Below are 24,521 nucleotides of genomic sequence, written 5' to 3'. Positions count from 1 at the left end.
CAGGGTGGAGAGAGAAGAGTGTCGAGTGATTTGGGACAGAAGGGTACCAGCAAGAGTTAAAGGGAAGGTTTACAAGATGGTTGTGAGACCAGCTATGTTGTATGGTTTGGAGACAGTGGCACTGATGAAAAGACAGGAGGTGGAGCTGGAGGTGGCAGAGTTGAAGATGCTAAGATTTTCATTGGGAGTGATGACGAAGGACAGGATTAGGAACAAGTATATTAGAAGGACAGCTCAGGTTGGACAGTTTGGAGACAAAGCAAGAGAGGCTAGATTTAGATGGCTTGGACATGTGTGGAGGAGAGATGCTGGGTATATTGGGAGAAGGATGCTGAATATGGAGCTGCCAAGGAAGAGGAAAAGAGGAAGGCCAAAGAGGAGGTTTATGGATGTGGTGAGAGAGGAGATGCAGGTGGTTGGTGTGTCAGAGGGAGATGCAGAGAACAGGAAGAGATGGAAACAGATGATCCGCTGTGGTGACCCCTAACAGGAGCAGCCGAAAGAAGAAGACAGTTTATGTAGCTGTAGACATACAGTTGTTTTACAAAATGCACAGTAATGTCGTCCTATAGAGCGATATTGCTAATCATATTGTCTGGTCTCACTCTTCAAATACAATTTAACACGAAATCTTCAAAACAATCAAAAACGTTATGCCACAACAGTTGCTCCCTTCGCAGGTTTCATTCCTTCTATAGCTAGAAGAGCATGGCACTACCACTGCTAGTGTTGGTTATATCATGTTTTTACAGCCCGCTTGCTGTCATCTTTATAATTTCCTTGACAATATGAGGGTTGGGCATCATGGTGGCTTCGTGGTTAGCACTGTCACCTCACAGCAAGAGGGTCTGGTTTCCTCCCACAATCCAAAGACATGAATGATTGGTGAATTTGAGTCTATAAATTGCCCATGAGTGTGGATGGTGTGTATTGGACTTTTGGTGGTCTAGCGACTAGGGTGTCTGTCTGCCTTCCACCCAGCGCACTCTGAGATACAACCCAGACCATAACTCTGAACTGGCTTAGGCAGGTATGGATGAATGGATAGATAGATACGATATGAGGCCACTTCATATCTCCACGGTGGCGCAGTGGTTAGGGCGGTCGCCTCAAAGCAAGAAGGTCTTGGGTTCAAGCTCTGGGATTATCCAACCTTGGGGGTCGTCCCGGGTCGTCCTCTGTGTGGAGTTTGCATGTTCTCCCCGTGTCTGCGTGGGTTTCCTCCCACAGTCCAAAGACATGCAGGTCAGGCGAATCGGCCGTACTAAATGGCCCCTAGGTGTGAATGTGTGTGTTGCTGCCCAGTGACTGCTGGGATAGGCTCCAGCATCCCCGCGACCCTGAGAGCAGGATAAGCGGTTTGGGTGATTGATGGATGGGTGGTTGAAAATGAGAGAGCGTGTCGCCTCTTCTTGACCAGCAGGTGTCCTCAGTTGGCAGTAGGTTGCCGAGCCGTCGCTCAAAAGGAAAGTGACCTGTCATAGACCTCATTCCGGGCGGGGAGGCGTTGCTTAAGTGAGACATGAAAAGGTGGGCGGAGTTAAATGTGATACATAAAGGGTTCTTTGCAGGAGGGACATCCATAACATGGTCATCAAGACCAGATCCATCAGCTGTCTTAATTTAGTTCTTTAGACCACATTCTGGGTTGTGGTTTCGTGCGTGCGTGCGTGCGTGTGTGTGTGTGTGTGTGTGTGAATTGCAGTGTTTTGCGTTGTGGGTCGTCACTATGTCATCTGCATTAAGTCCTGAGGTGATCTTTTGTAACGGCAGCCAGCAGAACACGACTGGAGCTGTCGACTGGACCAGCGTGAGTAACAGACAGATGTGCAGACAGAAACAGACAGACAGACACAACACAACTTCAGAGGTCTTGTCTAATCATTTCGTGAAAGTTGTTGGAAATTACCTAGCAATTTCCTGGTAATAGGGCGGTAGTTTTTACAGCTAATTTTACAGCTAACCCTAACCCAAATAACAAGGTAATTTCAACCTTATTTCTGAGAAATTACGTGATAATTACCACCTCGTTACCAGGAAAAAATAAAGTGTAACCACGTTTTTCATTCAGCCTCTCTGCGATCCAGGGGCCTGGGTATCGGTTTTGTCAGTACGGGACTGCTGTGTTTTCAAAACGCCTTTGCGTGTCACGATTTGGACATCCTGCTCTCAGGATACTTTGGTTTTTGACGGGAAGATGAAAACATGAAACTCAGATTTTAGTGGCTGTTAATTTTCTCGGCTGTGAGGTTGCCAGAGTGATTTATGAGTGATTGACGGGTGACTAATTACTCGTGTAACTGAACCCAATGGATTCATTTTCTAAGGAGTCTTCTGAGGAGAAGAAGACGTTAAATTCTCGTAAATGTGTGCTTGCTTGTTTGATATACTATACATATATATATGTAACTGGTTATTTTCTTGCCCGGTGCGGGATTCGATACGAGGTGTACTGCATCACAAGGCGACATCACTAACCGAGCGCGGTTGACCCTTTAGCCGAGCGGTTAGTGATGTCGCCTTGTGGTGCAGTACATTTCGTATCGAATCCCGCACCGGGCAAGAAAATAACCGGTTACGCATATATATATATTTTTTTATTTAAATTTTTTTTTTTATGTGTGTGTAAAGAAATGTGTGACAGCCGCTGTAGTGTTTCATGGGAGTTGTTTGTCTCGTCTGAAGGTGTATGAAGCAGTCAGGTGGATTCAGCTCATGATGGCAGTTCTGAGGTCAGTGTGTTCATGTCCCCACGATATCTAAATAAATCAGTGTAAATGTCTCTGGATGGAGCAGCCAGTGAGTGTACATCACTGATAGTTTACAAGATACTCAGGAAAACTTAATTAGGTTTAAATATACACTTAATTTGATTGGCTTATCATTTACTTTATTAGCTTGTTGAAAATTTGCATAGAAGTATATTGGCAAGTTTGATTTAGCCTGTATTGTATATAAAACACACAAAAAACTTAATTGATCCAAACAAAATTACTTGGGGTGAAATCAGTACAAAATCAGATTTATTTGTGAAATAAAAAGGGGTTAAGCTGCTCTCAACATGTGAAATAATTTGATGACATTGTTTTTGCACCACTGCTCCTTTGCAGCATTCTCGGCTCGACCTCCATCTTGGTTTACATTACGTCCCAAAGACTCGCCAGCACACCCGAGGTGAGAAGACGTGTGCTGTCCTCACACTTCTTCACTGAACCTGCTTCCAATGAAGGAGACCGAGAGACACAGAGAGATGTTTTTCAAAGTACATTTATTCAGACAACATTCCAGTCCAACAGCTGATATTCAGACATAATGATCTTTTTATAATCCTGCTCATAAAATGAAAACAGTTTCAGAAAAAAAACACTGAGCAGTCTAAACAAGTATTTGTGACAACAAACAGAATTTCAAACTTACATCAACTCTACTTGCATAGCCCAACATAAACACAAATTCACCTCACACAGACAAACAGACAGACAGACAGACAGATAGAGACAGAGAGAGATGGACAGACAGACAGAGACACAGACAGACAAACAGACAGAGACCGACAGACAGAGAGAGAGAGAGGTGGACAAAAAGACTGACAGAGACTGACAGACAGACAGAAAGAGACACACAGACAGACAGAGAGAGACGGACAGAGAGAGACGTGTATTACATGCTCTATGAATTTAGCTTGGCATTGTTGGTACAGATGCAAGTGCAAGAAAAATACTGTCTTACAGTAGACAAACTGATTAATGTTGAAGCTGGGGGTGAAATCCTTAAAGATGGGGATACATTTGGGTCACCAAATCAGATGAGGTTAGAGGTGTCCTTATTCTTAAGATCTGTGTGGTTGTCTGTGTGTTGGAGAGTGAAAATGATAAAGCAGATTACATTTTACTTATACAATGTTGCAGCAATATTACAATGCAGTATTACAACATTACCCCATCCTACACAGAGAGTGTTACCGCAGGTGGCTCTGGGTATCATCTACTATATCATCCTCCGTCATGTTACTGCAGTAACATGGATGGAGGACTGTGTGCGGTGATGTGTCGGCATGGTAACAGGTTTGTGTGTTCCAGCTGCAGCCTCTGTTCCTGCTCAGCGTGTCTGACTTCCTGTTGGCTCTCAGCTGGCTGGTTGGAGCCGCTGTCTTCACTCGGGACTTTGTCACAAACGCCAGCTGCTACCAACTGCACACTGTGGAGCAGGTAAGCACAGCAGAAAGGAGACCAAACTCCAAATGATGTTACCTTCTACAGGGCAGTTGGTGTTGCAATGTGTGATTTTAGACTTGGTAACTTTACTAAAGACACTGAAATGACTTTAGGTAAACAAATAGCGGAACAACCAAAAACACAAAACAAAACACTGGGCAGGTTGGTCTAGAGTTCTGGTGTGGGGAAGAGTCCTCTTTACATAAAAAGCACTGTGTGCACCTTTATTTCTGGCCTTTCAGATGAGCACCCACACTCATAAGTCTGGGCTGAGTTCTCTTGCTTTTAGGAGGTATTCCATAAGGAAGTTCAGAAAAGGCTTGTTCTCCAAAGTGCTGGTATGTAGAAATATAGAAATGTGACCTACAGTATTGGAGCCTTGTAGCTTCTTAAAGTTGCTCTGGATGTGGTGGACTGAATGAATCTGATCCAAGCAGGACTGAAATCATCAGCCATAATGGATCAGGGTGGAAGCTGGCAGGACTGAAGGAGAGTTTGTATTTCCCAGATGAGCGTTCCTTTCTGCTGTCCTGTCAAACATGTTTCTGGCATTTCTTTCATAAATGCAGACATGAAACTATTTGACCCACTCACAGCTGTTGATTCAACTAAGATTTTTATTCACTTTTGCATTTTTTTTAAAACATCAGTTGCAAAAGTTTATAGCATGAAACAAGCAAGAGCTTTCATGGGGTTGGGGAGTCTACAACTGACCTTGGCGTGGGAATAGTCAGAGGCAGGATACCAGGGGGTGTGGCTATTCTATGGAATAAGAGGCTCGACTCATGGATAAATGTGGTTAGGCTTGGTGTTGACTGGTGCACTGCGATACAGTTTACTCACAATGACAGGGAATTCTTTATCCTAAATGTGTATACACCCTATGAATGCCAGCAGAATGAGGAAGAATATTTACATAGGCTTGCATTCATCAATTCCTTTATACAAGATACTTCTTCCAGTGTGTATGTCATCGGGGATTTGAATGCTGATATCTCAGACAGGAATTCATTATTTGCTAATCACATGGCTCAGTTCTGTCAAGATAATAATCTTATATTGTCAAGCAAAGTGATGTTGCCTACAAATACTTTCACATACATAACACACTACATCGTGGCTGGAGTACATGAAACCTTGGGTAATATACATCTATTTAGAGATGCAGTTATGTGCAGAGACATTAATTGTAAGGATATGAGGCATAGGAGAGATCTCTGCTGCGTGTATGATGATATTGTTAGTGGTCTGTATGAAGGTAGTAAGCCCTAGTATAAGTAATGAAATAAGACACATAACATCAGGCCTGGTGGGAACAAGTATGTAGTTGGGTATCATGAAGAAGTCCGTGAAGCCTTTAAACCAGTGGTCGCCAACCGTGCTGCTGGAGAGCTACAGTCCTGCCAGTTTTCACTCCAACCCTAATTTAACACACCTGATTCAATTAATCAAGGGCTTGTTAAGCAGGTAATCAGTAAAATCAGGTGTGTTAAATTAGGGTTGGAGTGAAAACCGATAGGACGGTAGCTCTCCAGGAGCAGGGTTGGTGACAACTGCTTTAAATTATGGGCTATGGCAGGCAGACCAAGACAAGGGCCTGAACTTGAACACAAATAGTAGGCATGGCACACTAATGGCACACTAATGCAAGATGCAAGTACGGCATTTGCTTCATTTGTAAAAATGAGCATGCCATGAGGGCAGACTCCATGGCTAAGAAGCTGCTAGGAAATAATCCTGCTAATTTTTGGAAAGAAGTGAGAGCTCTCAACAAGTGTAAAATATCTCCACGTGCACTGTTGATGGTATCTCCGGCACAGACAATATTGCTGAGTTAAGGCGGTATTGTGGTGCTTTATTCAACTATGTCCAAAGTGATCTGTATAAGGTGGGTAATATTGAGAGTGATGATTCAATGGTGATCATGTGACATGAGGTGTACCAAACTATAGACAAGCTGTCCGTTAACAAAGCAAGTGACTTAGATCATATTTGTAATGAATGAAAGGTCACGGGTTTAACTTGACCTAATCACGGGTGTACGTGCAGTGCGTGTGACGTATACAGGAAGTTAGAAGCGCATGTTATGAAGGTTGTATGTCGGATGAACGCTAGTAAAAGCTACACAGTTAAGAACCTACGAAGTCGGCTCGTTCTTGAATTATTCTTATGTCAGTAAGACAAGGCGTCTACGGACATTACAATATTACTGCTGAAAATCTTAATTATGCCAGTTTGAGGATAGCGCCTCTCCTTGCTATTTGTTTTATTAGCTTTATGATCCATGGCTTGTTACCAGACTCAATGTTGTCTGTACTGATAATGCCAGTCATTAAGGACAAAGCTGGTAAAGTATGCAGCCTAGAGAACTACAGGCCTATAGCTCTACTGTCAGAAGTCCTAGAAAGAATCCTGCTGGATAGAGTGCATATTTATCAACTCCACGGATAACCAGTTTGGTTTTAAAACTAAACATGGCACTGACTTATATATATATGCCTTAAAGGAAATTATCAACAAATACAGAGGCCAAAACTCATCGGTTCTTATGTGTTTTATTGATGCTTCCAAAGCTTTTGATCGTGTTAATCATAGAAAACTGTTTGTTAAATTGAGTCAAAGAGAGGTGCCTAAATACATTGTGAGAATTCTGGATTATTGGTATGCCCACCAGACTATGCAAGTGAAATGGGGTAATAGCGTTTCAGCCCCATTTGGGGTTAGCAATGGTGTCAGACAAGGGGGAATTCTGTCTCCAGTTCTTTACAATTTATATATTGATAATTTGTCCCAGCAGTTGAAAGCCTGTAACACTGGGTGCATGACTGGTAATACCTTGGCGAACCATATTATGTATGCAGATGACCTCGTCATTCTTAGTCCCTGTAGCGCTGGTCTCCAGCAGCTCCTTGATATATGTTCTGTGTATGGTGTGGAGCAGGATATCAAATACAATGCTAGTAAGAGTGTTGTCATGATCTGCAGAACCAAAGAGGTCAGTTATCTAACATTTCCTGATTTTAAATTGTCTGATAATAATCTTGGGGTATGTAATAAGGTGAAATATCTTGGGCACTATATTACTGAACAAATGACAGACGATGATGATATTTATAGGCAATGCTGCATGATGGATGCACAAGCAAACACTGTCACTGATATGTGTTCAGTTAGTGTGAAGATGTCTCTGTTCAGAGCATATTGCACACCACTTTATACTGCACATCTGTGGTCAATCTATAAAAAAGCAAGCTTACAGAGGCTTCGAGTAGCTTAAAATGATGCTATGAGAATACTACTAAAAAGACCTAGATGGTGTAGTGCAAGTGAAATGTTTGTGGTTGCAGGAGTCAATACCTTTCAGGCTCTTCTAAGAATTCTCATGTATACATTTATTTGCCGGCTCAATGACTCTGATAATGTAATCATCATGGGTTTAACTAATATAAGATTCAGTGCCACACACTACCAATCCCGGCAGTGGGACCGTTGGTCATCACAATTGACCTGGCCATCACCATTGTCAACACTGTGGTGATGCCAACTTGGACTGCGAGGAATCTGGGTGTGATCCTGGACGACCAACTGTCGTTTGCTGCAAACGTTGCATCGGTTGCTTGCTCCTGCAGATTTCTCCTCTATAACATCAGGAGGCTTCGCTCATCCCTCACCGATGAGATGGCACAGGTGCTCATCCAGGCACTGGTCATGTACCGGCTGGATTATGGCAACTCCCTCCTTGCTGGTGCCCCGGCGTCAGCCATCAGACCTCTGGAGCTTGTTCAGAAAGCTGCAGCTCGTCTGGTGCTCAACCGCCCTAAGTTCTCCCACACAACTCCCCTTCTCATGTTCCTACACTGGCTCCCAGTAGCTACTCGCATCCAGTTTAAGACTCCGGTGCTAGCCTACAGGGCAGTAAAAGGAACAGCTCCTTCCTATCTCCAGGCCATGGTAAAGACCTACACCCCGCCCGACCACTTCGCTCTGCTGCCTCAGGACACCTGAGGGCCCCGTTGCTCAGAGGCCCCTGCTGCCGATCGACTCGGTCACGGCTCTGTTCTGTCCTGGCCCCACAGTGGTGGAATGAACTCCCCACTGATGTCAGGACAGCGGAGTCGCTGCCCATCTTTCGGCACAGGTTGAAAACTCTCCTCTTTAAGAACTACTACCCTGTTACTTGCTCTTAGCACTTATTGTATTCACTCATTTAAAAAAAATCTTTCTTGCGCTTTTACTTTAACACTGGTTTTGCTCTTAGATGCTTGTTTAGAGAGAAGATGCACTTATGACCTCTGATGACTAGTAGTGGGGCAGCTTAGCTCCAATATTCATAAGGATTGTGCATTTTGTGATAAAAGCGTCAAACTTGGTACATATGTAGCGTAATATGTTTAGAAGAAATTTGGATATGGAGCCACTGAAAATTAACCCCGTAGTGGCCATGGCAGGCATGGACGTTATTATATCGCTTTTAGCGGGGCTGTGACCTCCCTAAATTTCATATCAGCCATTATGACAAGACAGAGGAGAATGTTACCTTTCCAGAGATACCAATATTATTGTTCTAGGGATATGCTATTTTACATATCGGATGGCACCAATGCATGTTGAAAAAACTAAGTTGATATAGTTACTTTTGTAGATAAAAAAAAACAATAAATACTGTTGAAGTACTGAATTGTGTATTGTTTCCTGCAGTCGCTGGTTCTAAACCTTGACCAACAGAAGAGGAGTGTTTAGGTATAGATGTCTATACAGAGTGTACAGATGACTAGAGGAGTGTTTAGGTATAGATGTCTGTACATAGTGTATAGATGAATAGAGGAGTGTTTAGGTATAGATGTCTATACAGAATGTGTAGATGAATAGAGGAGTGTTTAGGTATAGATGTCTATCCAGAGTGTGTAGATGAATAGAGGAGTGTTTAGGTATAGATGTCTGTACATAGTGTATAGATGAATAGAGGAGTGTTTAGGTATAGATGTCTATACAGAGTGTATAGATGAATAGAGGAGTGTTTAGGTATAGATGTCTATACAGAGTGTATAAACGAGTAGAGGAGTGTTTAGGTATAGATGTCTATACAGAGTGTATAGATGAATAAAGGAGTGTTTAGGTATAGATGTCTATACAGAGTGTATAGATGAATAGAGGAGTGTTTAGGTATAGATGTATATACAGAGTGTATAGATGAATAGATGAGTGTTTAGGTATAGATGTCTATACAGAGTGTGTAGATGAATAGAGGAGTGTTTAGGTATAGATGTCTATAAAGAGTGTATAGATGAATAGAGGAGTGTGTAGGTATAGATGTCTGTACATAGTGTATAGATGAATAGAGGAGTGTTTAGGCATAGATGTCTATACAGAGTGTATAGATGAGTAGAGGAGTGTTTAGGTATAGATGTCTATACAGAGTGTATAGATGAATAGAGGAGTGTTTAGGTATAGATGTATATACATAGTGTATAGATGAATAGAGGAGTGTTTAGGTATAGATGTCTATACAGAGTGTACAGATGTATAGAGGAGTGTGTAGGTATAGATGTCTATACATAGTGTATAGATGAATAGAGGAGTGTGTAGGTATAGATGTCTATACAGATTGTATAGATGAATAGAGGAGTGTGTAGGTATAGATGTCTATACAGAGTGTATAGATGAATAGAGGAGTGTTTAGGTATAGATGTCGATATACATAGTGTATAGATGAATAGAGGAGTGTTTAGGTATAGATGTCTATACATAGTTTACAGGTGAATAGAGGAGTGTGTAGGTATGGATGTCTATACAGAGTGTATAGATGAATAGAGGAGTGTTTAGGTATAGATGTCTATACAGAGTGTCTAGATGAATAGAGGAGTGTTTAGGTATATATGTCTATACAGAGTGTATAGACGAATAGAGGAGTGTGTAGGTATAGATGTCTATACAGAGTGTATAGACGAATAGAGGAGTGTTTAGGTATAGATGTCTATACAGAGTGTATAGATGAATAGAGGAGTGCTTAGGTATAGATGTCTATACATAGTGTATAGATGAGTAGAGGAGTGTTTAGGTATAGATGTCTATACTAGTGTCTAGATGAATAGAGGAGTGTTTAGGTATAGATGTCTATACTAGTGTATAGATGAACAGAGGAGTGTTTAGGTATAGATGTCTATACAGAGTGTATAGATAAGTAAAGTCTCAGAAGGGACTGGGAACTTAGCTTTTTCAACATGCATTGGTGATATCCGATATGTAAAATGGCATATCTCTAGTTTTGTTTGGACTAGAACAATAATATTGGTATCTCTGGAAAGGTAACATTCTCCTCTGTCTTGTCATAATGGCTGATATGAAATTTAGGGAGGCCACAGCCATACTAAAAGCATCTATTAACGTCCATGCCTGCCATGGCCACTACGGGGTTAATTTTCAGTGGCTCCATATCCAGATTTCTTTTAAATATTAAGCTACATATGTACCAAGTTTGACGCTTTTATCACAAAATGCACAATTTCTATGCTAAGCTGCCTCACTATAGTAGTTCTCCTGATTTCCTACGTTAAATGCACTTATCGTAAGTCACTTTGGATAAAAGCGTCGGCTAAATGACTGTAATGTAATGTAATGTTGGTATAGCTGCCTCCTTATAAGACACTGATTTGTTCCTTTTATGTTATTTTATTCTGTTTACTTTATGTATTGTCTAGGGTTTATCTTTTACCCATGGTTTTTATCTTTATTTATTCTTAATTTTTTAAAATTTATTTATTTATGCGGTGGCGCAGTGGTTAGCGCAGTCACCTCACAGCAAAAAGGTCCTGGGTTCGAGCTCCGGGGTAGTCCAACCTTGGTGGGTCAACCCGGGTCGTCCTCTGTGTGGAGTTTACATGTTCTCCCTGTGTCTGTGTGGGTTTCCTCCGGGGTCTCCGGTTTCCTCCCACAGTCCAAAGACATTTAGGTCAGGGGAAGACATGTAGGTCAGGGGGAGACATGTAGGTCAGGGGAAGACATGTAGGTCAGGGGAAGACATGTAGGTCAGGTGAATTGGCCGTACTAAATTGTCCCTAGGTGTGAATTTGTGTGTATGTGTGTTTGTGTGTGTGTGTGTGTGTGTGGGCCCTGTGATGGCCTGGCAGCCTGTCCAGGGTGTCTCCCCGCCTGCCGCCCAATGACTGCTGGGATAGGCTCCAGCATCCCCGCGACCCTGAGAGCAGGATGAGTGGTTCAGATAATAGATGGATGGATAGATGGATATTCTTTCTTCTCTCTCTTTTTTAAAAAAAATTTTTTTTTACATGTTTTTTTTTGTAATGGACCCTGAGTCTGCAATAAAGTTTTGAGTTGAGTTGAAGCAGGAACCATGAAAGGGACTTAATTCCATAATGTTTACTTCCTATTTCAAGGAAAGAATTTCCAGTCTCCATTATTTATAGAACGGAGAGAACTTGTCTTACTTCTTTGCAAACTGCCGAGGACAGTAACTTATAAACTTGTTCAAAGTAACTTTTTTTTTCCGTTGTTAAATTGCTCGTTGAAACTCAAAGCAAACCTCACACATCTGAACGCGTTTCAATGGAAATTATAACCTGAGGTGAATTAGATTTTTGGCCCAGACAAGCCCTAGATTGGTCCAGATTCTCTTGAACTGGGGCAGAACAGAATGAAGTGGAGCGTCAAATCCCATCCCCTCTGACACCTCCTGAGAATAGAGGTGCAGAACCAGAGCCAGGCAAAGACCATGGGACATTCCTGACCTACTTTCATTGTTCTCATGCACCAGCCCTCGATCCTGCGCGAGTTCGGTTCCTTCATCTCTTTAGGACGAGATGATCATTAGCATCATGAGGAAGATGGAAGTTTCCATCTGGAAAGTGGATGTAGTGAATATGTTTAACAAGGAAAATAAATCTTTTGGATTTGCTGTTGAGATTTTTTGAGAAGTTGTATAATGAGATGTCCTTTTGTAACCTTCTTTCAAATGCAGCTTACCAATGTCCTTTCACTATATGCTCCCTTTTCTCTTGACAGATTCTGTACATGTCCTCCTTCCTCTACACGCTGAACTATGTGTGGACAATCTATACGGGAATCAGGAGGAAGATGCACTGCAGTATAAATGGATTCCCTGTCCAGGTAAAATACAAAAACCACTTTATCTGTGAATGTTCTCATTCATCCAGGTCATGGTTATCCAAAGGAGTTGAATCAAGTGCAACTGGACTTGGTATAGTATATCCGTGAAGACGTTTCGCCTCTCATCCAAGAGGCTTCCTCAGTTCGTGCTTGGTCTAGTCAGAAAGGCACGAACTGAGGAAGCCTCTTGGATGAGAGGCGAAACGTCTTCACGGATATATACCAAGTCCAGTTGCACTTGATTCAACTCCGTCGGACAAAAACCACTTTAGTTTCGCTCTTCTGTCAGAGCTGCTCTCAATGTACCATCCTATCACCATGAGAGCCAAATGATGCCATCAAATGATGAAATTGTGTTGCTTGCAAGGTCAGAACTTATATAGATTCATTCTGGTCCATTATATGCAATTTATTGGACAGTCTTGCAGTATGAGTGCAGTACTAGTGCCATGCTCTGTCTGTGAAGCAGCATATAGCAATAAAGCCCCCATCCCCAGCATTGTCAGTGCCGTCTAACTACACAGGGAAGTCATGATCATGAGTAAATGATCTTTTTTTCAACATGAAATTTGATGACTTTTCTTTGAGCGACCCCAACATTAGGAAAAGTGAAACATTGTTTTTGTTCATATTTCCATGAAAGCTGTACACCACTAGAGTACTAAGATTGTCTTAGGGTCATTTCTGACCCTAAGACATATTTGGGTCATGTTTGACCCTATAAAAACGGGTACCGTCCACTGTGCAGTCTTTCTGCACTGTGAAGAGGGAAAACCCAGATAATCACAAAGGTTGTGATGAATGACAGGTTGTTTCTTCGCGCAAAATAGGTTTGGGGTTTAAAATTAAATTAAGTTGCTTTAATTTAATTTGCTCTCCCTGAGGTTTCTTCCTATTTTTTCTCCCTGTTAAAGGGTTTTTTTAGGGAGTTTTTTCCTTATCCGATGAGAGGGTCTAAGGACAGGATGTCGTGTTGCTGTTAAGCCCACTGAGGCAAATTTGTAATTTGTGATATTGGGCTATACAAATAAAATTGATTTGATTTTGATTTGAATTTAGAGGTTTAATGAAGGCGGGTCATAAATGACCCTTAAGATAAGGGTAGTATACTGAATGTGTGGACAACACAAGGGATAATTCCTGTTCCTAAATGTAAATGCCACAAGTATAATAGCAAATCAAGATGGGAGGATGTCTGCGCATTAACCTTTTATGCTACAACTGCTTTAAATGTCTTGATGCATGCAGGAACTCAAAGAAGCTTGAATCAGTTCATCTGGACACAACATGTATTGACAGAAGCGTTTTATCACTCAGCTAAGTGACCTCTTTTGTCTAAACTGACAGTCTAAACTTATATTATCCAGCCATTATCCAAGCCGCTTATCCTAAGTAGAGCTGCGGGATGCTAGAGCCTATCCCAGCAGTCACTGAGCGGCAGGTGGGGAGACACCCTGGACAGGCTACCAGACCATCACAGCCACCCCCCCCCACACACACACACACATCAAGGGACAATTTAGTATGGCCGATTCACCTGACCTACATGTCTTTGGACTGTGGGAGGAAACCGGAGCACCCGGGGGAAACCCACGCAGACATGGGGAGACCATGCAAACTCCACACAGAAGACCACCCAGAATGACCCCCAAGGTTGGACTACCCCGGGGTTTGAACCCAACTCTTTATACCATTGTTGATCCCTAGGGCCAGACAAATACTCACCAATCGCAAGGTGCAGCCAATGGCCAAAACACTGCAGTCTTGTCCACATGTTGAAGCTCACAGCTTTGATTATGTTAGCCCCATTATCGGTGGTGATGCACACTTGGCGAGCTTCTGTTAAGCTCCATGACATGAGTGCATCTTGCAAGTCTTGTGTGATTATCTCGCCTGTATGGTCCTCCGGGATATGGTTCACACGTTCTGCTGGACCACAAGTGGGTAGTTGTGGAGAAGTAGGTCACATTTGTTAGCCGGTGGGCCAACTTTCTCTCACTGAAATGTACAACTCTGGTAGAGCTTTCTCAGCAAGAGAATCAGTGACTAGGCAATACATACTTTGGATCAAGAGTATTAATGAGTTTTTTGAATCCGGCCCTCTCAACCACACTAACCAGGGCCATGTCTTTGGCGATGTAATGTATTACTGCGGCCGTGATTTCTTTCCATTTTGGACTTTTTTTGTCGTATGGTACTGATTTGGAAAACAAAGCCGCTGAAGTCATTTGCTTCTGGTTCTGTTTGCTTTGGTGTTTTGTTTGGTGTGGCTATTGATGTGCACATGTGGAGTCTCAGGCATTCTTCATTTTGTAGTGGGGGGCATTTCAAATGGCGAATCAGATTCGTGGCACTGCTGCTTTTTGTGGCAGTGGATTTGCTGCATATTTTGCATATAACCGCTGTTTGTTCAACATCTTCCTTGTATTATCCAAACCACTGCCAGATGATGGATAATTCATCCGCCTCCATCTTCCATCACCGTTTCCGAACTCGACTATATACTGTATAAAAAGAACTCGATACGTTTAACTTAACGTTGAACTCGCTTCGGTATTTCCCTTCTGTCCCTCTCCCCCGATCCCCCTTTCCCTGTTCACTCCAGATTCAATACGCGCCTCACCCACATCACACACTCACCCAGGAGATTAGTCTGGTTCGGGGATGGGCGGGTGAGTATGTGTGTGTATGGGAAAGTGCCATTTGTACTTGATGTTGGCGATATAGGCCTTTAATACATCACACGTAGAGCAAGCCGCGATACATCGAGTATATTCGATATATCGCCCACCAAATTTGGCAATTAAGCAATTAAAACCTTGTATGCTAACGGAAATAGCTCAATTAAAATGAAACACAGCACAACTCCTAGATTTGACCTGAAACGTGGCATTTGACAGGGATGCCCGATCTCACCACATATATTTTTGCTTAGTACCCAAATTCTTGCAACCCATATAATCAACAGTAACTTACAAGGCTTCTCCATAGCTGGTAGCTATATTATTATAACTCAACTGGCTGATGATACCACACTTTTTTAAAGAGATGCAAGTCAGATACCCATTGCTCTTGATATAATTAACGACTTCTGTTTGAATATAAAAAAATGTGAACAGCTAGCAATAAATGACTGATATACATATAATTTGCAATATCCCTGTGATAAAGGAGGTTACATATTTGGACCTCTTCATTTCTAAAGACCAAAAATTAAGATATTTTTACCCCTATTATTGAAAAAACTCAAAAGAAACTAAAACATTGGCTGCAAGGAAAGGTAGAGTCCTGATTACTAAAGCTCAGGGAATGTCCAGGCTCACATATGCAGCTTTCTCCTTACATCTTGACAGTACAATCAGTAAGGCTATTGACTGTATGCTCTTTAACTATATCTGGAAAAACCGTATACATTGTGTAAAAAAAGTATAATTACGAATCTGGAAGGCTTAATTTCCTGGATTTCACTACCCTAAATAACACATTTAAAATTAACTGTGCGGAGCATTTTCTTAAAAAAACCCCACTTCACTCTGGAATTTTATTCCCCGTAACATTTTCTCTCATTTTGGTGGCCTGAGCTTTGTTTTAACTTGTAATTATAGTATAGACAGACTCCCTGTAAAATGATCTGAATTTCATAAGCAGGTCCTTCTAGCTTGGTCCCTGATATACACACTGGAATCTCTGAAATCACTCTTCTTAGAAAAATGGGTTAAAAACCAGAATTCTACTGGTGGGTCAGCTGTTCAGTAGAGAGGGGCTTTTACTCTCTTACAAAGAATTGTTATCTACATATAATTTCCCAGTAACCCCCAAAAAATTTGCGATATTTTTTGATGCCATTCCAACTGGTACCCAAATGCTTTTCAGAAATGCAGCTAATCCTGCACCCAGATACCCTTCTGTCCCTGATCCAGCTGACTCTGCAGTAGGTATGATTTGCTTTTCATTGCGTCCCCAAAATAATAATAGAGCCATACGTGCCCTATTTCAAAGATATGTTGTCTCTATCCCATATGTCACGGCATATTGGAACCGGTTTGTACATGACATACGCTGGAAGAAGGTCTGGATGCTTCCACATAAGTACCTAATCACAAATAACATTAAAGAGGTGTCCTTTAAAATCATTCATAAGTATTATCCCGCCAATCACTACATGCAGAAATTTAAAAGAGTTGTAAACATGAACTGTTCTTTCTGTGGTGAACATCCAGAAACACTGTTGGTTACACTTATTTTGGCACCATTCTCACACCAAGAAATTCTGGCAAGACCTTTGCAGATTTATCATTGATCATCTTTTCAAAGACTTTGTTTATTATGGGAGGATGTAGTATTTGGTTTCTTTAAACACGCCAAAGAAGGTAACAAATATTTTTTCATAATAAATCTGTTAAAATATTGGCAAGATGTTATATTCACAAAAGCAAATTCACAAACAAACAAACAAAAAAACCCTTTTTTTGTTGTTTTCTTGAAGGACATTGAACAGTATGTAAAATTTATTTCTTTTTCTACAAACAAAAAGGCTGTCAAAACTTTTAATTCATGTATGTCTTTTAATATCTTTATGTAATGGAATGTGATGTACCCCTGGATCCTTTGTTATTTATGTTCGTTCTGTATACTGTCCTCTGTATGCTAAATCTGTTGTGTTCATAAAGAGTTGTATGGGGGGGGGGTCTTTGCGGTGTGTACAAGTGCTACTTTTTGGCCCAGACGCAGGCGACATGAGGCGACGCAGCAGTCGGCCTTCGTCACCGCTAGTTCTCTGATGTCGGTTTGGTGTGTCTGGGCCCTTAGATGAGTGGTAAAACATTTCTGTCAATGAAAGTTGTGTTCAGATGAACTGATTCAACTTTCTGGAACTGCTTTAAACGTTGCTGTGAGTAATTTCTGGCCAAACTAAGTGTAGCTTGACTCCACAGATCACTTCTCTTACTGTTAATTTGCTCTCAGTTGAACTGCTGGATTTAGTTTCCGCTGGTTCATGTCAGCTGCCGTCATTCTTATCTATACATCTTCACACTGCAGCCCTCCAGCAGACTGACTGCTGCCAGCAAAATCACTGCATCACTTTCAGGGTGAGTTATCAATGCCATTATTCAGAAAACTGCATTTCTGTGAACCTGTGCATGAATGTGTGATCACCTTTCCATCCCTTCTGCTCTTTGGCACCGTTTCATTCATTCATTGTGTTATTGTTAAATATGATTAACTCTCCAGTAGCTTTTCCCTCTTGCAAGAAAGGTGGACATTTGTGCCTAACAGCCATTCAACCAGCTTTAGCATGAATGTGCTTAAAACCAAACCATGTTCATTATTAATCAGTCTCGCAAGAAATATTATGCTGTCCCAGGTCTGTCAGTTGCTCTAAGTTTCCCATAATACTTTGCTGATGAGGTTTCTGATGATTCAGTAGCACCTTAGTAGTTACAGAAAACTGTTGGGTTTAAAGAAGCTGTCAGCTAATGGTGACGGCACTGCTAGTGGAACAATTACTTCAGCAGACATCCTATGGATGAGTGAAATGACAGACACATGGTTTTCACCTGCAGTTCACACGCAGTTCCTCTTAAAGACAACTTTCCTCACGAGGGAAATTAAACATGCAAACCACCAACGTGGCTCTCTGCTCATCTCTTTTTGCTTGCAGGCTTGTCCCTGTCCTGCTGATGACTCCAGTATTGATAGAAGGAAACCTAAGCCACTGCTACGCCAACTTCAGTCAACCCTACCGGTCAGAAGAACACGTTTATGCTTAATTCACTACTCCATATACCTGTCACTTCTGTTTGAATCTTCTCACACTTTTTTTGTTTTATTCTGTTCACTGCCTGCTTCACACCACGCGGTTCCACACCTGCGCAAATGGAAACTCCCCAGTACAACTGCTGTCTCCTACTGTTGACCACTGTGAGCTTTCCAGTATAACCACAGTCTTCTGTGGTTGGCTCCTGAGTATTTCCACTGGAGAATGGCTCATTCAGGGCTGTCGAACAGTAGATTTTCAGGAAGAGGGTAACACAGGCAGGCCGGAGCACTCAGATAGCCATTCACGATTATGAATGGTAGAGAAGTGACGGGGAGAGAGATGGAAGTAAACTATAAGGGGAGAATGAGATGGGACAGAGTCATGTCAAGTGCAAACAATTTTTTTGTTTTTGTTTCACAACAGAAGATGGGAGCAACTCAGGCAGAGAAAGATGTATGTTTTTACTGCCATATTTTATGAAGTGTTATGACCCTCAACGTTTTCCATACGTCTCAGATGTCTCCTGATGCACACGGAGGCACTGTACCTGGACGCAGGGTGGGGAGACAAGCGTAGAGACTGCAGCCGTCTTCACACCTACCATGTCACGGTCTTCCTCACTACCTTCCTCTTCACTCTCTCTGGAATCATGGTGAGTTAACAAAACTTAAAGTTCAGTATTTTCCGCAACCATCCACATGGGAAATGATCGACAAACTGTCTTCAACAATCAAATTTTATTTATAGGGCATATTTTGGAAATTAAAATTCTATACAACTGGGCGTCCAGGTGGTGTAGCGGTCTATTCCGTTGCTTACCAACACAGGGATCACCGGTTCGAATCCCCATTTTACCTCCGGCTTGGTCAGGCGTCCCTACAGACACAATTGGCTGTGTCTGCGGGTGGGAAGTCAGATGTGGGTATGTGTCCTGGTCGCTGCACTAGCGCCTCCTCTGATCGGTCAGGGTGCCTGTTCAGGGAGGAGGGGGAACTGGGGGGAGTAGCGTGATCCTCCCACGCACTACGTCCCCCTGGTGAAACTCCTCACTGTCAGGTGAAAAGAAGCGGCTGGCGACTCCACATGTATCGGAGGAGGCATGTGGTAGTCTGCAGCCCTCCCCGGATCAGCAGAGGGGATGGAGCAGAGACCGAGATGACTCGGAAGAGTGGGGTAATTGCCTAAATTTCAATTTGGGAGAAAAAATCAATACAATTTGCTTTATCTGAGGGCGAGTTCAAAGTGAAAAGGTTTTGGCTGCATCTGTTCGATTATTCTACCGTTGTTTGTAAGTCGCTCTTTGCTTTTAGCTCAAAAACCCTTTGTGGCCAACCAGTTTTTAACGAGCAGCATGGTGGCCCAATGGTTGGCACTGTTGCCTCACAGCAAGAAGGTCCTGGGTTTGAACCCCAGACCGTCCCAGGTCCTCTTTTTGTGGAGTTTGCATGTTCTCCCCATGTCTGCCTGGGTTTCCTCCAGGTGCTCCGGTTTCCTCCCACCATCAAAAAGACATGCATGTTAGGGTTAATACTCCTGCCTGTGCCCCTGAGCAAGGCAATGGAAAGAAGAACTGGAGTTAGTCCCTGGGCGCTGCAGCTGCCCACTGCTCCTATACAATAGGATGGGTTAAATGCAAAAGAGACATGTCATTGTAAGAATACAATGACACAATAAGGTGTCTTTCTTCTTCTTTCGCCTTTCTTTCTTTAAATAATGATGAAGAGACGTGAGTTCCTGTGCATGAGTTACCTCCATTTCAGCTCATCTACTCTTTCTTAAAATGTCTCCTCATCTGGCCCAGATGTTCCTGGGAAAAGCCCGTCATCTTTACAGGCGCATAGTGACGTCGGCTGGTTACCTTGGTGACCGGCAGTGGGCGTCCTTCCGTCTCATGGACAGACGGATGTTCCTCTACCCATCTGTCTTTGTCCTCTGCTGGGGTCCAGGTACACGATTTAATCTTTTATTATTTCACCATTCATCATTTTCAGGTCCATCCATTTTCGCGCTCACGCCTGGGAGCTGCCCAGTAGAACAGCAGTCTCCAGCAGCTGCTTGATGAAAGCAGTCGTCGGTGGAAGGTTTTGTCTTTTTGTACTGATGTGCAAGTGGTTTGCTCCACCCGCCCCGATTTTGTAGGTTGACTGAAACATCGCAGCCGATTGAAGGAGGATGCGTGCTGTCGTGAGGCTTTATTCTCCAGCTGTCTGCAGCTTTCAGCAGAGCAATGACCCCGCTGAACAAATGACTGTTTACCTGCACGATATTAACCTGACTAGAAATGAGACGGTACGAGTTGTGTAAAAAACACTTTTACACAACTGTAAAGATTGAGTCTGTGCATTGTACAGTATTCTGCATCGTGTCAGGTAATTCAACTTCTACTTTAAGTGTGTGTTGGATGCAGGAGGTTGTAGTTGTTTTTAAGATGAAAAACAAATTGCCTCAATGAAGACCATCACGTTTCTGAACTAAATAGTCAACTAAAGTTGACACGTTTCAATTGAATTATACTTACTCCTGCTAAAAACTTATTCATCTATGGTAACAATTTTTTCCCATAGGTTTGGTTTTCTACAGACCATTAATTATTAATGATGTGAATATTGGAATTTTGTTGTGCATTTAGATATAGCCAGTTTCTATTTTGACACGATTTGAATTGATGAAACATCTTTGTTATTTTGCTTGTCGTTTTTTTATCTCTTCATTAAAACAACCGAAGTAACCTGCTTAGCTGTGATGATCCAGATGATCATCTGGTATTTTAGATGATGGTCTGGTATTTAGATGATCATCTGGTATTTTAGATGATGGTCTGGTATTTTAGATGATGGTCTGGTATTTTAGATGATCATCTGGTATTTTAGATGATGGTCTGGTATTAAGATGATCATCTGGTATTTTAGATGATGGTCTGGTATTTAGATGATCATATGGTATTTTAGATGATGGTCTGGTATTTTAGATGATGGTCTGGTATTTTAGATGATGGTCTGGTATTTAGATGATGGTCTGGTATTTTAGATGATGGTCTGGTATTTTAGATGATCATCTGGTATTTTAGATGATGGTCTGGTATTAAGATGATCATCTGGTATTTTAGATGATGGTCTGGTATTTTAGATGATCGTCTGGTATTTTAGATGATGGTCTGGTATTTAGATGATCATCTGGTATTTTAGATGATGGTCTGGTATTTTAGATGATCATCTGGTATTTTAAAGGAGGTGGATGTGAAGCTGCATGTTTTCTCTGCCCTCCCTGCAGCAGTGTACCTGGCGGTGATGAAGCTGTACTGGCCCACAGCTCTGCATGGACTGGCTGGAGTCATCATTTACATTGCCCAGGTACACATACACATGTGTTACCTCTGTCAGCCATGTACATCTATTTAAAGTCTGTTCTCAAGATTTTTTTGGGGGGTGGGGGGTTAGGGTTTTTTTGTGTAGTGCCCTTTCCCATGGAATGTTCTGCATTGTATGTCAGGTCCTGTTGTCCTTGCACTATGTATGTCTGTATGTCCGATTGTACTTTTTTTTTGTATTTTAGAGGTTCGGTTTTCCCTGTACCATGTGTGTAAGAATGCAATGCCATGTCTGAGAGACCAGTTAAATCAAATTTCATTGTAAGTTTGCACATTCAGGAAATGTGACTAGGTTGGATGCTAATGTTACAAAAAAAAGAAAAGAAAAGAAACCCACTCTAACTTTGTCCAAAGGAATTGAATCAAGTGCAACTGGACTTGGTTATCTATCCGTGAAGACGTTTCGCCTCTCATCCAAGAGGCTTCATCAGTTCGTGCCTTTCTGACTAGACCAAGCTAGTCAGAGTAGCTTGGTCTAGTCAGAAAGGCACATTTCGCCTCTTGGATGAGAGGCGAAATGTCTTCACGGATATATAACCGGGTCCAGTTGCACTTGATTCAATTCCTTTGGATAACTATGACCTGGATGAATGAGAAAATTCACAGATACTCTAACTTTGCAAGCTCTGTACCAATTTCATTAGAGGATGCTTTAGGTCAAACTGTCAATTTAATGATCACAGAAGGTTGAATCAGTTCATCTGGATTGACAGAGACGTTTCATCACTCATCTAAGTGACCTCTTCAGTCTCAACTGACTCCAGGTATCCCCACCCTTATAAACAATACAATGGCATAACGACCCAAACCAATGATTGCATTTGGGGAGGGCAGGGTGGCTAAGAGTTCGTTTGTCACCAACTCACAATGCTGTGATTGCAACTATTTCCCAATCCTCTGTGAGTAGTACACATTGTACATTGACACACCATTGTAACTCAAGTCAATGGTCACACCCATATTTGGGGATACCTGCAGTCAGCTGAGACTTTAGAGGTCACTTAGATGAGTGATGAAACCTATCTGTCAATAAAAGTTGTGTCCAGATGAACTGATTCACCTTTCTCTGATTTCCTTACCTGGATTATTGAGCTGCATCAAGACATGTCAATTTAATGCCCTCTACGTTCTGTTACTTTGCAATAAAATTGGTTCGTTCTTGTCCCGTGGCAGGCCGTCACCTCTAGGTCTCAGGGCTTCCTTAACTGTCTGGTCTACGGATGGACAAACAGACTCTTCCGCTCGGCCAGCAAGAGGACTTCTTCCAAGGATGTGGACACACAGACGCCACTTCTCCAGTCTCAGAAGAAAAGCTACCAAACCCTACTGGATAGGAACACACCACCACACCACGGACCAACAGTCATGTCTTGTGACAAACAAACCAGAGCTGAACAGGCGTCATGGGCGGTATCGGATTTTATTTTCACTACAAGGGAAAGCACCCGGGTTCCTCCCAAGAAGAGAATGGGCGATGCTGACAGCTGCTCTTGAACCAGCAAGGCAGAAAAAGGGAAGGAGAGGGGGATTCACACCAAGAGCATATGCAGTTGCTGAAACAGGATGTGGAAAAAAGATGTTGAAGTGATACTTGGCGTGACATCCTCTGTGTTGGTTTTAAAACTGAAAGGATTGAGGCAATGATTATAGCAGATGTCAGTCCAAGTCACAAACCACAGCCTCTCAGATGTTACCAGTGGTTTTTCTGAAGACTCCGCATCATCTAGGGGAATTTCTGGAGGCATTCTAGCGTGACGTGATTCCAGCAGCGCGACTTCGCCCAACCGTGCAGAAAATCCCTGAAGCCCCTTCACATGTCACCGACAGAGAAGTCGTGACATGTTACGGGCTCTGCGTGGGAATGAGGCTTCATGGCATGGGACATCTGTTGGACTTCAAACCTCTTCGGGCATTTAGCCAGAAAAGGTTCAACAATGAACTTCCTCTTGTGTTGCAATTGATCTGGGTTAATAGTTCATCCTCATAGATCATTTTTAGCAAATTTGTTAAAGAATTTTGTTGCATTATTTGAGTTGGTGTTCTGTCTTTCTGTCTGTCTATCAATTTTAAGGGTACAATGACACAATACATAACAAATTATCCTCAATAGACCAACCCACACACCGTATTTTTGTCCCATCATTCAGCTCAAAGTGTATTTTATTGGCTGTGAAGTAGCTCCTCACCTACTTTTGACCCCCACCCACTTGCACTCATTGGACTGAACAACATCCTCAGTAGGGTTAAGACATTAAGAAACACTTGAATCTTAGGGAAACATTTTTTCCTATATAGAAAATAAAATTGCAAAACATTTTTTTCCAAATGAACCTTGTCAGTGTTTTCTCTATTAGTCTTGTATAGTTCACCTTTAATTTTGGCTGAATTTACATTTGAACAGAGAATGTAATAACTGGTCCTTTATGTCCCAGCCCCGGGAACATGAAGGCCATAAAGAGATAGAGCACAATGAATCTGTTCCTGTCTGGATGGAGACATGCACATAGGCGATCTGCATGCATTAATTTAGATCATCATTAGATCAAGTTAGAACTCACTATATACACGGATGAAAGTAATTGATAAGGTGATCGATCACCTAACCCACCCCGGACGGTGGTCAGAGATGCATTTGGTTGTTCTGCCAACAGTGTAAATGGGACAAATTTCCAACTCACCAGTACCTCAATGGAAAGAAAAGTAGAGGGACCGTATGCTAACATGTGGTGACAGGAATTAATATCTGACCACACTGGGAAACAAACACAAAGCTATGCAGACTGTTAAGAAGATCATACAGCGGAGTGTAAGTGACACGGTTATCAAATCAGTCTCACAACATCAGTCTCATACATGCATTAATAATTTTGGTTTTGGATATTTTATAGATAAACTACTAAATTGGTGGAATAGTACAACCAGTCTCATTGAATCCGTCTCATAAAACCATTAACCATTAATTTCAGTTGTCCAATATTGATAATTGAACCATTCAAATTGATGCAATAATTAATGTTGCACCAATGGGAGTACTTTACTTGGCAGAGGATGCTCC

The 24,521-nt window shown here is 42.1% G+C and overlaps 1 protein-coding gene across 1 annotated transcript; it reads left to right on the top strand.

Moving 5' to 3' along the window:
- Positions 1–1,729: 1,729 nt before the first annotated feature.
- Positions 1,730–23,769, top strand: tmem116 (transmembrane protein 116). Its single transcript, XM_056287009.1, has 11 exons — positions 1,730–1,810; positions 2,686–2,732; positions 3,111–3,174; positions 4,080–4,208; positions 12,234–12,338; positions 17,379–17,428; positions 18,001–18,084; positions 18,616–18,751; positions 19,901–20,045; positions 21,370–21,449; positions 22,640–23,769. The coding sequence occupies exons 1-11, from the start codon at positions 1,730–1,732 to the stop codon at positions 22,958–22,960; spliced, it is 1,242 nt and encodes a 413-aa protein (XP_056142984.1). The 3' UTR covers positions 22,961–23,769.
- The last annotated feature ends 752 nt before the right edge of the window (positions 23,770–24,521 follow it).

The sequence above is a fragment of the Lampris incognitus genome, chromosome 9 (assembly GCF_029633865.1).
Source record: "Lampris incognitus isolate fLamInc1 chromosome 9, fLamInc1.hap2, whole genome shotgun sequence".
Taxonomy (NCBI): domain Eukaryota; kingdom Metazoa; phylum Chordata; class Actinopteri; order Lampriformes; family Lampridae; genus Lampris; species Lampris incognitus.
This window is presented reverse-complemented; position numbering and strand designations above follow the sequence as displayed.

Bases quoted from the DNA above. Each gene is read 5' to 3' on its own strand.
- tmem116 (XM_056287009.1), top strand. From the start codon at position 1,730: ATGTCATCTGCATTAAGTCCTGAGGTGATCTTTTGTAACGGCAGCCAG. The intron at 4,209-12,233 runs GTAAGCACAGCA...TTCTCTTGACAG, and splicing joins AACTGCACACTGTGGAGCAG to ATTCTGTACATGTCCTCCTT. The intron at 17,429-18,000 runs GTGAGTTATCAA...TTTTGCTTGCAG, and splicing joins ATCACTGCATCACTTTCAGG to GCTTGTCCCTGTCCTGCTGA.